Source organism: Parambassis ranga, chromosome 1 (assembly GCF_900634625.1).
Source record: "Parambassis ranga chromosome 1, fParRan2.1, whole genome shotgun sequence".
Classification (NCBI taxonomy): Eukaryota; Metazoa; Chordata; class Actinopteri; family Ambassidae; genus Parambassis; species Parambassis ranga.
Genome location: NC_041022.1, coordinates 4,139,554 through 4,154,284, shown reverse-complemented (window position 1 = coordinate 4,154,284; position 14,731 = coordinate 4,139,554). Strand labels below are relative to the sequence as shown.

Here is a 14,731-nt window from a genome sequence, read left to right as displayed (position 1 = left end):
CCCTTAAACTTCGCTCGTGCTCCCCCTCTTTGTCCATATTTGGAGTTTTGGCGGACGTGATGCTACCAACATGGCGGCCTCCCACTGAGCCTCAAAACAGCTCTTCAGACAGGTGAAGTCACGGAAGCTCTGTCCATAGTTTTTACTGTCGATGTTTACAGAGCCCCGGAGCCTGAACCCCCTTGACAGTGTCAGGAAAAACTCCCTTTAACAGGAAGAAACCTTGAATGGACCCGGCTCATAAGGAGAACCTTCCTGTTGCCAGAACAGAACAGAATAGAATAGACTCATACCTCTTACAGTAAAATAAACAGTACAGACATATTTACAGAAAATAGAAAAAAGTGTGCAATTTGAAAATATAAAATCAGTCAGTCTGTGTTATCTCTGACACAGAGATGAGGTGTTGTACAGTCCATGAGGCAGGACAGACTCCTGTCTGCAGCCAATAGCCGGCCGGCTAGAAGAGGAGAAGAAGAGGTAGACTGATGGAAAGAGAGAGAGAGAGGAACAAACACGCAGCAAAAACTGCGTCGACAGCTTATGAACTGTTAAAGGACGGCAGCCATCCTGTCTGGCCTCTGTAAGGCCAGCTGTGCTATTGTTCATTGTAGGGGGGGTAGAGGGGGACAGGGTCCTGCTCCGTGGATCATGTTTGTGTCCCCCGACAGTGTAGGCCTATAGCGTCACAGCAAGAACCAGGACTTTTGGGGACCAGAAACAACGGTCCCCGCTCTGGAGGTGTAGAGTGACGGTGCCCCGAAGGTGGAGCTGGGCAGTGTGTGTGTGTGTGTGTGTGTGTGTGTTTATGTGACACACTCTGGATTCTGGATGTGCAGGTTGAAGCCTCCACAGTGAGTGACAGTAATGAATGTTGGAGACTCCATCCGATCAGAGCTGCTTCCCCTCTGAATCACGCTGAATTATCAAAGAGGGAACTTTTAATTGCAGCAAGGAATTCACCGTCTGATGTCTCTGATTAAATTTCAGGTCAACTGACTACGGAGCGACGTACCAGAAGCTGAATGACAAAGTGGGAGTGAAGACGATTCTCAGCTATCTGTACGTGAGCCCGAACAACAAGAGGAAGGTAAAGGTCTCCTTGTTTTTAATGACGCAGCGTGCTGCAGTGTGTGACACAGGCAGACATATTGCTGCTGTCTGTGACTCAGCCGCCTCCATGTCTGTCACTTCCTGCAATGTCACATCAACAGAAATCATCTCGTTTCTAAAATGAATACAAATCAGGCAGGACAGGGCGGGGTCTTCCTGCAGGTGGCGCCCCTGCATGGATCAGGTCTGTCTCTGTTCCTGCTCCCTTTACACGGCCCTAATCAGGACGGCTGGGTTCATTATTCTTTAATAACAGAGGTGAACTGCAGCCCTGCCTCAGGTCAGAGTCACCAGCTGTCCAGCCAATCAGGGGAGACCTGTGAGGTCAGAGAGAGGGGGCGAACCCGCTGATGAGCTGAGCTGATGTTTCTGTGAGACAAACTTTGTGGTAGAATGAACATCTTGGCATCATTTCACAGATTACTGCTGAGCATTAACTATTCATTCTGTGCTCACATACATTCGGGTCAATTTACTCAGATTCCATTAGGACTCAGGTCCATTCTGTCCAGTCTGGGTTCATATTAACACAAAACAGAACATTGTCATAATATCAGAATACTGCATGTCTGCGTGACTGTGCCATTTTTATCAGTCTTATAAGACCACTGCATGACACACTCTGCGATGTGATACTAATAAACTTTGGTACGACGTCAAGTTTGATGCGTGCAGATTGTACGATGACCATTCACTGAATCGTAGGCGTACGTACGTCAACATGCAACGCCATCAGTGCACGTTATCAGCAGCGGTCATCCTAAATTTCTCACACCACCAGAATTTTATCTTAGCTTATCATTGTTCGCAAGGCGCTGACACCATCCGTCATTGAACCTGTCTCACGGTGCGGCAGAAGACCACCAATTTAGAGCCACCAGCAACGACATCGCCACGATTCTGCTACGATGGTCGTCTTTCGTCTGGGACAGCCCAAAAGCGCACAGTGTAAACCCGCCATTAGTCAGACAGCTTCACCCCGGGGATAAAGCTACAACTGCAGGTCCTCCAGTGTCCACTTGAGGTAACAAAAATGTGTCAGTCCCCAAAGACCTTCATGTCCAACTTTGTTGATAAGTTCTCGTTTTGTGACAACTGCTATGTGACTTTAACGGAAGGCTTTGAGTGACAGGCAGCCGACGCTCCACCACTCTGTGCTGTGGTTCATTGTAAAAAGGAGGTTGATTTTATAAAAAACAGGAAGTTCAAATAAATAAATACATAAAATCTGCAAATCCACAAAAAAAGCACCTGAATTAACAAAACCAGGAACTAAACCCTGAACCAACATAGTACAAATCAAAAGTTCTAAAGAACAAAACCTCCATAAATAAAAGATACAGATGGAGGAGAATCCCAACACCCGGACTGAGAGGAAGCACATGGAAGACGGAGACAAGACACAAGTGGAGACACTTTAGACAGAGAGGCAATCAGAATGGAAAGACAAGCAGAGGAAGACGGACAACGACTTGGATTTTCAAAATAAAACAGGAAGTTCAACCAAGACAACAAAAAATGGCACAGTCCATCAAACTGAGCAGAAACAATGATGTTCCAAAGGAGACAGAGGACACGGACACTCCTAACGTGACCGTGGAGCTGCCAACATGGTGATGATCAGAGCCAGAAAACGTGCAACGTCACAGATGATTGGTCCACAGATGATACTGAGATATTCAGACTGTGCTGCTGCAGTGTAAATATGAATAATAGAGAAAAACAGGAGCATCTTTCTGCCTCAAACACACCAACACGACAGCAGCAGAGGCTGCAGGTTTGTCACTCTGGCTGTCACCCCCGGCATGTGACCGCGGCTGGTGGCTGACAAAAGCTCCTCTCTTCACCCGGCAGAGGAGGGAAATCAGGCCTGTGCGGCTGCAGGGGACGATGGAGGGAGGACGAGCAGCAGAGACGAGACTGACAGAGAGCAAGTGAGCGTGGAGCATGACGGAGCAAAACAGACACAAACAGAGGCGTGGCCCGCGGGTCACTCAGGGAGAAAACACGGCAATTACATCAATTTTCATACTGCGGCCGAACATGAGAGGACGCAGCTCGAGTGCACATTAGAGGAAATAATTTTAGGTTTTAGCCTGAGAGCGCATTATTACAGTAAATGGCTGAGGATGGTGAGTGCTGCTTAAAAACACACAGACTGCAGTCACACAAATGCCTCTAATGGTTCGAAAACAAAAGGGAAGCGCACGAGTGACGGATGGATCCTGCCACTGTGGACTGTGACTGTGAACTTCAACAAAACACCCCAAACACAGCAGCAACACTGAAGCAGTGAAAGTCAGTGTTTTAAATATTCCTATAAACCAAAAATGATAGGAATTAAAAAAAAATAGCAATTTATATCCTCCATCCTGTGAACTAGTGAAAAAAATTGTTAGCATTCTTTGATTTGGCTGTGGACGAATCGATTATTAAACATGGAAGCATCAATAATCCAAACGTAAAATAATAACGTAAAATAGGCGGAACGAAAAGGCCAAATGTCACCCGGACACTTAACCGGGACGGACACAAACAGTCATGGCTGAGCAGAGGATCCGTCTATCATCTGTCCTCACAGTGCTGCAAAGATCTTTAATAACACCGATGTCCCACTCTCTCCTGATCGCTTGCATCACTGCTTGTTTGTGTGTGTATTCGTGTGAATGATCGATGGAGTGAGAGCTCTCACCGTTAATACCAGACGTAATACATCGTGCAGGTTTTTGGTCCAACAGACCGCACAGACAGCTGAGGGCTGTAGTGCCGGACTGAGAGTTCAGTGTGTGTGGATGAGGAGTGAAGGTGTCGCGCTGCGCACTGTGTTTCTATCATGTCCCTCAGTCACTGGCTCATCAGTTAGATAACTGGTTAGCTACTGTCTGCTAACAATAGTCCATCAGTGATGGACTGATGAACATTAAACTGAAGTAAGAATATGCTGCTTGCTGTTTGTTTTATTAAGTAAAATACATGTAAAATGTGGGGAACGCCTGTTTTTTATTGCCTTTTATCATCATCTGTTTGGCAGCCTTGATGCCCACAGCCTCTTGTTAGTTTCCAAGTGTCCTCTTTAGCATTAGCCACCATATATGCAGATGTCACCCCCCCCCTCCCCGTCATTGGGTCTAAGTGTCCATACAAACAGCAACATGGCCGCCTTCAGTGGAAACTGTGACAACAGACAGTTATCTGTTTAAATACTGATCCTCCAGTCTCTCTCAGACGAAAGATACAAATATTTATACCAGCACCGTTTATAGAAAATGTGTCGAAAAGACAATTAGAAGAGGATAATTGTCAAATGAAAGCTCTAAGAATAATATGTTTCCACAGCTGGCCTCCTCTGAGGGCCCCCACAGAGACCATTTTACGACGCACAGCGAACACTTCCAGCCTTCTCTGTGCAGCAGGTGGGTGGAATATGAATTCACCTCAGATGGGACCTCCTTCCCACAGACTGCCGAGCTTCAAAGACTTTCTGCTCGTCGTGAACTTTAATATTTCATATCCTTGAACTGTCCTCGAAATTCAGCGACAAACAGATTCGAAGTGTCCGAAGGCGCCGTGATGCAACCGCTCGGCGGAATTTCATACATAAAAACGTGATAATATAATATTGATGCCTCTCTCTGCAGCAGTGTCACCTTCCAGGAAGCAACTCTCTGCTCCTACACACAGTCACTTTAAATCACAAATGGCCGCCCGCCCTCAGTCAGTTAGCCTGCTAATTGGTGATGAAGTTCATGGATGAAGAAGAGCTGTTAATACAAAGAGACTAAAAGCAGTGCATGAGCAGCTGATGATAAACAAATCAAAAGCAGAAGTATGAAACGAGCCAAAAACACTGAGCTGAAGTGGAGTGTGTCTCATGTTGTGCCTCCTTTGTTCTGAGCTGCAGCAGCTTTCTTGGCATCAGATGCTACATGACGAGCTTTTCATGGCTCTGTGATGCTGGACGAGCCGGATGAGTGGAGCTCGGCCGCTCGCTGATTCAAGCTGTGCAGCAGCAGCGTTCCAGAGTCCAGCCGCTTTCCTCAGGTGCTGCAGACATCTGCAGAAAGTTTGTGGTCGGCTATCACAGGAAAGTGAATCACCTCGTGATCTCAGGGTGGTTTTAAAGAGATGTGATTGTAACTAATCGCTGTTCTCGGCTTTCATACATTGTGTGTTGTGACAGGTGATTATGCAGCGGTGAGCAGTAATCACCGTCACCTCCTCTGCCTTCAGAATGATATTTTTGCAGATTTGTCTGCTCAGGTTTATCCATTACATCAGCTAATAGATCAGTCGTTGGCTGTTTTGTGTATTTATGGATGCTGAAGATGTCCAGTGCCTCACTGACAGCTAAAAACAAAAGTGAGAGAATCCCCCGAGGGGATTCAGGATGAAATCCACGTCCTGTTTATGCAACAATTCAAAAGATAGAAATCAAACAGAAAACTGCTGCAGTGCTTCGACAAACTCAGAGAGTTTCTCCTGATTAAACAGGTCAAGTGTGACATGGACACCTGGAGCAGCAGCATCCTGATGTACACAGTGAAGTACGGCAGGAGGAGGACGTGAAGTGTCTTTGTGTCCAGCGGCTCTTTAAGGACACACTACATGCCAAACGACTCTCAGCGAATCAGCCATGCTTTGCTGCACGGTGCACAGCGGTCGCGCCGAGCTAACGGATGATGCTTCCGTGGAGATGGTGGTGGTGGTGGTGGTGGTGGTGGTGGAGGTGGGGAGGGGACGCAACATCTGTCAGCCCTGAGGCACAATCTCCAAATGGCTGCGACGAGCAGAGAAGGAAAACGCCCAGAGGAGGAGGAGGAGGAGGAGGAGGACGCAAATCTGGACGAGAGATGAAGAGAGGCAGGCTGACGGAGAGGCTGAGAGGGAGGGAGGAGGTAGGTGTAGGTGAGCTGTGGGTGTTCCCCTTCAGTGTGAACAGCAGAGAGAGAACTCTTGAGTCCAGTGTGTATTATCCTGTCAGGAAACAGGCCTGAGCCCCTCAGAAAGGCGCGTGGCATATGCTGTCGAGTTATTTATTGATGATCGCTGTGAAGAATTTATTATTCCAGCAGCTCCACGCAGATCAAGACGTCTGGAGTGGGAATGCTGCTGCTTAATTATCGAAACTTAACTTGTTTGTCTTGTCTCTGCTCATTCATGAGTGTGTTTTCACACACACAGCTCACACGAGGGGCAGCATGCCGAGCCGAGATGGAAGCCCAATTACACTGAAAGGCAGACGCTGACATGTTTGTCAGGTCTGGTGGGGGTCCGGGTGAGCTCAAATGTCAGGCAGCGTTCAATTAGCACGGCCTTAAATGCCTCTGATCAAGAGACAGAGTTTGGTTTAATAGGACGGATCAAACCGCTGGAAGCACCTGGCTGAGGCGCTGGAGGAGAAGTAATAATTATGAATATGTGTATCGACTCTTTGCTTTCATGTCCGGCACTGAGAGCTGTGTGTGTGGATGGAGCGCTGCTCGTGAATATTCATGCAGAAGAGGAGTGATTTGATTTGCAGACAGTTTGCTCCGTTAACATGGTTCCACATGGATGCACCAGGCTCGGCTCGCACTCCAGGAGTACAGTTAACTCGTTAGAGTCCCTGTCTGTCTGTTAGCATTAGCTTCGTAGCCGTCTGATGGAAGAGGAACATCCTTATGTGCTGTTAGAGGTGATGCAGAGCTCTGGCATTAGAGCTGATACTTCCATCATTAGCCTGTATTCATTAGCATAGCTGCTAGCTCATGTTAAGAGTGAAGTAAAATTGGACCAAAATAACTGATGGAGTGGAGCCTCTGCTCCACCAGGGAGCAGCAGGAAGTAGAAGCTGAGCTGATGTAAACACAGCAGCCACCACGGCGCAGAGCTGCACGTCTGTCAGCACCGAACCAGCCGATCCAGCTGGACGGAGGCGTCCAGAACTCTGTCTCTGAGCCACATCTCTGTGAGGACAAAGACGCAGCGGGCTCTGAGCTCCCACCGCCGAGTCCGGATAGAAGACAGGAGGCTTCATTTGGATTAACAGGGAGTTTAGGTGGACTCAGCTGCCGACAATAAACCTACGAGTGAAGCCTGTGCTTCAGCTGCCCACCATGACTGTTCATAAGAGTCCATACAGGCACACATGGACAGACAGAATATCATTTTACTCTGAGTGTGTGTGTGTGTGTGTGTGTGTGTGTGAGAGAGATAGGGTGTAAATTATGAGGCCAAAAAGGTTGAAAATGACAAAGGTTAATGAAGTGTGTACGTGTCGGCTGGAGGACATTTAAGATGTGTGTGAGGAATAATTGAGTGTGTTCTACTGCAGCAGCGGCATAAATACTGTGAGAGGGAATATTAATGAAATTAGCTCCATATTTTCCATTTCATACAGTCAACCTGTAATTGGATGGTGACTCCTCTCTATAAATCTTGGGTTAATTTCCTGCGATAAATAGACTTCTTGCCTCTGACTTCAGATCGGGACAGAAAGGAGTCAGAGACGGGTTCTCTCTGGGGACCCTGTTTGCAGCTCTTCAGTAGCAGCAGCAGCAGCTCTGAATGATTTAATCCGAGCTAATAAAGCGCTTTCTCCGGTTTCCTGTTTGTTTGGATTGTTTGGAGCAGAAGTTTTGAACGGAGAGGCTCCACCTCAGGGTACAGGTCAGAGCTGGACTGACGGAGCCAGCAGAAGCCCTGCAGCCATTGTCCTGTACTCCAAATCAATTTTACATGACAGAGAGCAGCCAAGCCGGGACAGTCAGGGGGTCAAGGCGAGTTCACGTTCATCACATTCTCTGAGAGAGAGGCTGCCTTCACATCCAACAGGGAACTGCTGGGAACTCATGTTCAGACATGTTTTTCTTTTTATTCCACCGAGAGTCCTCGGACAGTCGCAGTTTATTATATATATATTTCAAACAGGAGATAAAGGACAAGAGGCTTTACAAAACCAGCTCTGCTGCAGCTTATGATTCCATCTTCTGTGTGAAGGAGGGGCTCTCTGGGTTATTCTGTATAAATGCTGCAGCAGTAACTGTGGATTATTTCACATGTGTATCAGCAGAGAAGAGAAAGTTAGCTTCAGGTTGTATTTAAGCCAGCGAAGCTGAGTCGCATAATTGAAGCCAAAGGGCAGTGAAAGGGGGAGCAGCTCCAGCCAGGAGAGAGTAAAGTATTCACAAGAGGTTGATAAATGTCAGCGGTAAACATGTGCTGGAGCCGCTAAAGGTCTCACAACACAGTCCCGTCGCATGCCAGCCTCTTCAGCCAAACATCTGCAGCAAGAGCCCAGAGAGAGAAAAAAGGAGTAAAGGATGGCTGCACCCACAGAAGAACCTGTTCCCAAAACTCCAAATATGGACAAGCACGAGCGGAGTTTATGGGGGCGGGCGATCGTGGAAGCAGGAAACTTGCGCTGTGATACGTCAACCGCCTGTCATTCAAAGTGGCAACGCCCATAATTATGCATAATTTTAAGTCCGAATATAATTAAAACTAAAAAATTCAAAAAAAGTTTCAAAAAAGTTCATTTCTGCTGTGAAGCCATTTTAACATGGGAGTCTATGGGAAATGACTCGCTGCTGGAGCCAGCCCCCAGTGGTTGCAGCGTGAACTACAAGTTTTGACACTTCATGGGCTTCAAGTCTGAGCCCCGGAGGCTGCCGCTTGGGTTAAGGCTATAATGCTAATCAGCTACCTGATCACATACGACCAACAAGAGGGACACACTGCTCCACCTGCTGTAAAAATGAATGAAAATACTCACAAAAAGATTCGTTCAATTTAGTGTTCGAGACTAAAAGATCTGAGTTAGTAAGAGTAAGTAAGAGTCGAGCTTCAACACTATTTGCTTCATGTTGGAGCCTCCCTCACCCTGCTATTGTTGCCTCCATTTTGGGCTCCACCAACAGAACTTTTATCTGTGCAGTGACCATCCGTGTCCATTCGGTGCCGGAAAACGCTGCCTCCTGCTGGACACTGAGAGCAAACTGCACCTCAGTTCTGTAAAAACAGTCAACTAACAAAATGTGGACGCATCACAGGAGGAACCTGGTCTGCCATCACTCCTATTAGAAATATCGATTACTTTGACTCACTCATTAACATGAATGGCAGCAGATCAGGGTTGTGTGACACGGGTATGGCCGTGGGAGCAGCAGCGGACCGTCATGGAGGCTGCAGGTTGATGCAGAATGCAAATGAGCAGAGCCTCATATTCCCACACTGGAGCTGAATAACATTATGCTGTGGGGATCCATTTTTTCTGTGCGTCTGAAAAGGTTAGAGCAAAGCAGAAACAGGGCCATGCATCATCGAGAGTCATTTCCATACTGTATTTACACATCTCAACCGGCTGCATTGATCTGCATACAGCTCCATGAGCATGCCAACACATCTAATGCTTCAGTAATCCCTCGTTTACCACAAACACGCCAGCCAATTATAAAGTAGTCTCCGCCTCCAGCTGCGCACCGTTCCAGGGAATGAAAAAACTTTCATGGGGATTTGTACTTCAGACTGCATTTGAGTGCATTTGATTGAGTCGGTCAGCATGTGGCTCACGTATGTGGCCTTATATGTGCCTTCAGTGATTGATGAACTGGTGTTAGTGGGTCTGCCCACCGCGGCTGCTGCCGCCCGAGCGTCTGCTGACAAATGGTTCGCCAGCACGGGCGACCAGAAGCTCTCGGTGCCACACTGAGAGGGATATTGACTGTGAGAGCTGTGTGTGTTCTCGTTCTCTCTGCTGTCTGATGACATGATGGTGCACAGAGATTGTCATGCTAAAGGCCATCCTCAAAGCAAACGTGTCCGCTGTGCGTCACCTTAAATACACAACAATGTTATTAACCCGCCGGCAACAGAGGAGTCAGGAACTGAGGAACTTCCTGTGGCCTCTGACTGACCAAAAACACACATGTTGTGATGGCCCTGTATTAATGTAAACCCTAGCCCACATGTATGCACCTCACTGGCTGCAGGGACACCATCTTTATGTTTATCTCATAAACCTTGTTCTCACACTGTATGGCCCGATGCTCTGATGCTCTGACTGCTCACACTGTACATCCATAGATGTCAACATTAAAAAAGAAGAACCAGGAAGTGGGGAGAAACTCACCTGAGACTGAAAATGCTCAATTGATGCTCTTTGATGTTCCTGCGGACTTCTCATTACCCCATGTACTACATGATGCACTCAGGCCAATCCCCAAAATAGCTGCACACAAAAACCTTTCGAATCCATTGAACCATGTGGTTTGATGTCTCGGTGTGAAGTGGCTTTAACTCTGTGTCAGTCCAGTCCTCCACAATCTTTAGTTTTTGGTTGTTAGGAGTCTCACTCTGAGAGATTTTCATGGGTCCTTTGGGGCTGAGAAAGCAGTTATGGAGCCTTTTGGGGGCTCCAAAACTGCTTTCTCAGCCACTCCTCACAGACCTCCATGGTAAAACATCCAACTGTGCAGCAGAAACAAACATCGTCACAGCCTGGTTGAACAGTGTGTGTGTTGTTTTCTGTGACAGCTGCACTAGGGAGAACTTTTATATAACTCACTCTAATTATATTAGGACCTAAATGTTGCCAACATGGTGGCGGTTGACAGTTATATAAAGTCTAACCAGGGTAACCAGGGTGTGTGCTGGGTGCTGGGTGATGGTGTGGTGGCTCCTCTCACTGTACAGAAGAACCCGTGGACATACGGTCGCACCATGAACTGATGCGGTCACACGCTGCACCGCTCGCTGCTCCTCAGGCGTATTGATTTGTGCAGACAGTCACATGACCGTCAACAGTACTATCGGACTGGTGGTGGCAGAGAGCTGTCTGGATGTGAGAACTTTAAGCACCTAAGTGTCATTACATGAGATCATGAGCGCTGGCTTCAGTGAGTGCATGTTCCACTGCTGGTTCTATTGATTATAGGCTTCACTCGTGCAGCATCATCCAGTGTGTGCAGCCTGCAGCGACCCTCTGCTCGCTCCTTTAATGATGAGACCTCTGTCGAGGGCTGCTAATTCAATTATATTTGCATCGGATATTATCCAGGGATCCTTTTTGTGTGTGTGTGTGTTTTTTTTCTGGGGACGGAGCCAGAACTGAGCAAAAAAATAAAAAAATAAAAAACTGTTGGACCTCTCAGAAAAGAAAGGAGCTCATGGGAAATCAGGGCTTTCAAGGCCTGACTGAGCAGAGAATGAAGAGACTGAATCAGTGGCACACACACCCATTTACTGCCAGATGTATCACAGTGATTATATCATCACAGATCTGACTTATTATTTTAGATGTGGAGGAAAAAACTGACAAGTTTTTTTTTTTACATGCTAATCTGCAGCTACTGTTATAATAATATGCTTTCATCTTAAATATGGTAATCAGCCTTGATTGACTTGTCTCAGTATGTTTTCTGTGCGACACACACACACAGAGGAATTGATTCAATCAAAAGAAAAAGCCACAAAGCAGCTCTCATGTGTAATTATATGCAGCCGTTTAGCAGGCTGCTTCCTCCTGTTAGCCCCGTTGCTAACCCGTCTTCCTTCTCGCCATCTTCAGATCATGCTCCTCACCGATCCGGAGGTGGAGAGCAGCCTGCTGATCAGCACAGACGAGGGCGCCACCTACCAGAAGTACCGTTTGAATTTCTACATCCTCAGCCTGCTCTTCCATCCCGAGCAGGAGGACTGGATTCTGGCCTACAGCCACGACCAAAAGGTGAGGGAAGGAGCCCGGCCAGTTCAGCTGGGCCGGTCGTTCAGAGGTATCAAAAGAAGCTGAACGCTAAGTCAGATAAGCAACAGCAGGCTGGGATTACTGCGCCTGTGAGTGAGGCGGATAAATCTGAGATCCTGTTACACAAGAGCTTGGCTGGAGGCGCACAGGCGGAGTTCATGAAGCTCACTCATAGAGAGAGGTGGAGGAGAGTTCAGGTGTTACACAAAGGATGGAGACGGAGGTTTTTAAAGTTTACCCAGAGTGGTGAGTGACTGTGGTGTGTTTGTAGCAGCACCATCAGTGCAAACTGTGACCCTAGACACCAGGATGTAAAGAACACTGAGACCCAAAAAACATTTTATTGTTATCCAGACTTCATGTCACCTCTGAAGGAGAGCTGTGTTAGCGGGTAAGCTAGCATCACTGAGACACTCAGGAACTGACGATAGTCACACTCATGCCTCATTCACACAGGATTAGTTTTACCCGAGGACCTCTGGTAGTTTGTAATAACTGCAGAGATCATCTGTGCCAAGTTTCAACAGAGGCAGCGGGCCTGTGATGACACTGTACACCATGTGCATCAGGTCTTTTTAGTTTTCTTAAGTTTTGATATATTATTCTTCCTCTTCTTTTTTTCAACTCCACAAATGATCATTCAGGAGGCTCAATCAATCAATTCAAGACAAGATAATAAAACTAATCCTGTTAAAGTGCATCTAACAGCATTTAAAATCTCCACACTCACCTTATATTGAAAACAAAATGACCATTGTCATACTTTGTGATGTCACAAAATAAAAATTAGTATTTAAAGAGAGTTTTATTATTTATTTTTAAGTATTGTGTTCTATAGGAGGCAGAGTGAGTAAGGCCCTGAAAGTCTCTTAAAGTCACTTAATACGGCTCGTCTGTTGTCCTCCACTAGGTGGGGCCTCGTAATATACAGAGTCCGTTCAGGCCGCGGTAGGACCTTGTGTGCGCATGCGTTGTGCGTTTTTTTTGCCCCGTGTCGCTCGTTCTTTCGCTCTTTTCCGTTCAAAAAACAGTTTATTCCTTTGTAGCCCTGTGGAAAATAAACTCGGGGCAAAGCTGTCGTAGTTCGACGGTTGTTTACATACGGCTTTTGTATGTGACCCGGACACTGTCCCCGTGAACCGGAAGTATGACACCACTAGCGGAATTCGTTTACGTTCAGACCTGAGCTAGATGTAAGCCAATCCGGCTACATCCACCTCCGAGAGGTGGACTGAAATCAATCCAGATATATCCAGATACTGCCTGAATCCCGCTCTAGCTGGATTGATTTCCCCAGTGTGAACAGGGTTTGAACTAGTGAGACAAGAGTAAAACAGAGAGGTGCAGCTTATGGGCGTTTTAAAATGTCTGCATTAATAACATGCTTTTCATGCAGCTGAGCAGCTCAGCCCATTGGAGCCTAATGTTTCAGCTGTGATGAATAATGAAGGCGCTCCCCTCTGCAGGAGGCGTGAGGATGAAGATGTACAGTGTGTGTGTGTGTGTGTGTGAACATGCCTTTCCCCACTGAAACACTTTGTGCCACCACTATAAAGACCCCCCCCCCCCCCCCCCCCCCCCCCCCCCGCACACACACACTCAGTCCATGTGACGACACATGAAAACCATCTGACTTTATGTTTAGTTTCAGCCCTGACTCCAGATTACTGCAGTAAAAGGCAGAGCGCTCTGAGTCAATGTAAATTTCAGTCTGAGCTTTTAAAATACTGTCAGTGGAGAGTGTGTGTGACAATGAGTCATTCATGGCTTCAGACATCTGGACAGTTTTACTGCAGATTAGACCCAAGCAACAATGCACATAAACGCTCTGTATGAATCATTGTGTGGTCTGTGTGGTTCCTCCAGGAAACAGCCATAGACACATGATGGCGGTGCCTGAGGAGTCCCGGGTGTGTGTGTGTGTGTGTGTGTGTGTGTGTAAAGCCTGAGTAGTGTATTTAAAAGTCGGCCTCTCTTTGTTTTGTTTTGTGGGCTCCATGTTGGCCCGTCCTTGATGCTTTGAATATGCTTGTATGAATGTGCATGAAGGGCAAAGGCTGAGAAGTGTTCAGCAGATGTTCTTTGCTGTCTCTACAGTTACAAACAGTTCTCCGTCGGTTAAATTAACCCCTCTGTGGACATGTCTGATGTGTTCAAACAGAGCATAGGCTCGTCTTCACTGTAGTTAAATATGATCTCTGGGTTCTGACTTGTTTACAGCGTCGATAACTCGGCAGTCCTGCCAACACTATTACAGGAAAGTGGTGTCTGTTCGTGCCCCGAGTTCAGTAACCAGGCAACTCTTCCAAACTGGCTCCGTGAACGGAGCGGGCGAGGATTAGCTGCCTCCGACCCGCAGCAGCGTGCACCTCCCACTCACTCTGTAAGCCTCCACTGCTGGAGTGATGCCTGTGGGTACCTGTCAGGCTAAATCCAGGGCACGCCTTTTCAGAATTCCACAGATATCTTTGGCTCGTAGATTCTGCAGACTTCTATAGTTCAGCTCTGCAGCTTTCTGCAGCAATAACATGTAAACAGATGAATGTAAACATGTGGAGCCGCTGTCTTTCTGTTGGCTGGATCAGCTTCATGTGATGTCTCCTCAGACCTTCTTCACCTTCACGCTGTGGTTCCTGTCCTTCAGTGTTGTTCTGCACACACACACATGTTGAGTTCTCTGCTCGTATCCGTGATGTTTCCATGGAGGAGCCGTGAACACTGAGCCGAGGAACACACGGCAGAGGAAACATGTTTTTTAGGGACCATGTGTGGACATTGTACTAAAACATGTTCATTAACTGTATCTGTGCTACTCTCTTCCCTCGCTCACTGCATGTCGGGTGTCAGGACTCACCCCCTCTCCAAGTCTCTCTCTATCTCCCCCTCCCTCCCGCT

At 47.1% G+C, this 14,731-nt stretch overlaps 1 protein-coding gene across 8 annotated transcripts in view; it reads left to right on the top strand.

Moving 5' to 3' along the window:
- sorcs1 (sortilin-related VPS10 domain containing receptor 1) overlaps positions 1-14,731 on the top strand; it is a 117,417-nt gene that overhangs the window by 63,293 nt on the left and 39,393 nt on the right. For all 8 annotated transcript variants that reach the window (XR_003670462.1, XR_003670463.1, XM_028402933.1 and 5 more), the window contains exons 3-4: positions 991-1,090; positions 11,660-11,818. Coding sequence is in view for 6 of the 8 variants with exons in the window: in XM_028402933.1 (XP_028258734.1) it covers positions 991-1,090; positions 11,660-11,818 (259 nt within the window). In the remaining 2 variants the exon portion in view is untranslated. The remainder of the gene's footprint in view (positions 1-990; positions 1,091-11,659; positions 11,819-14,731) is intronic.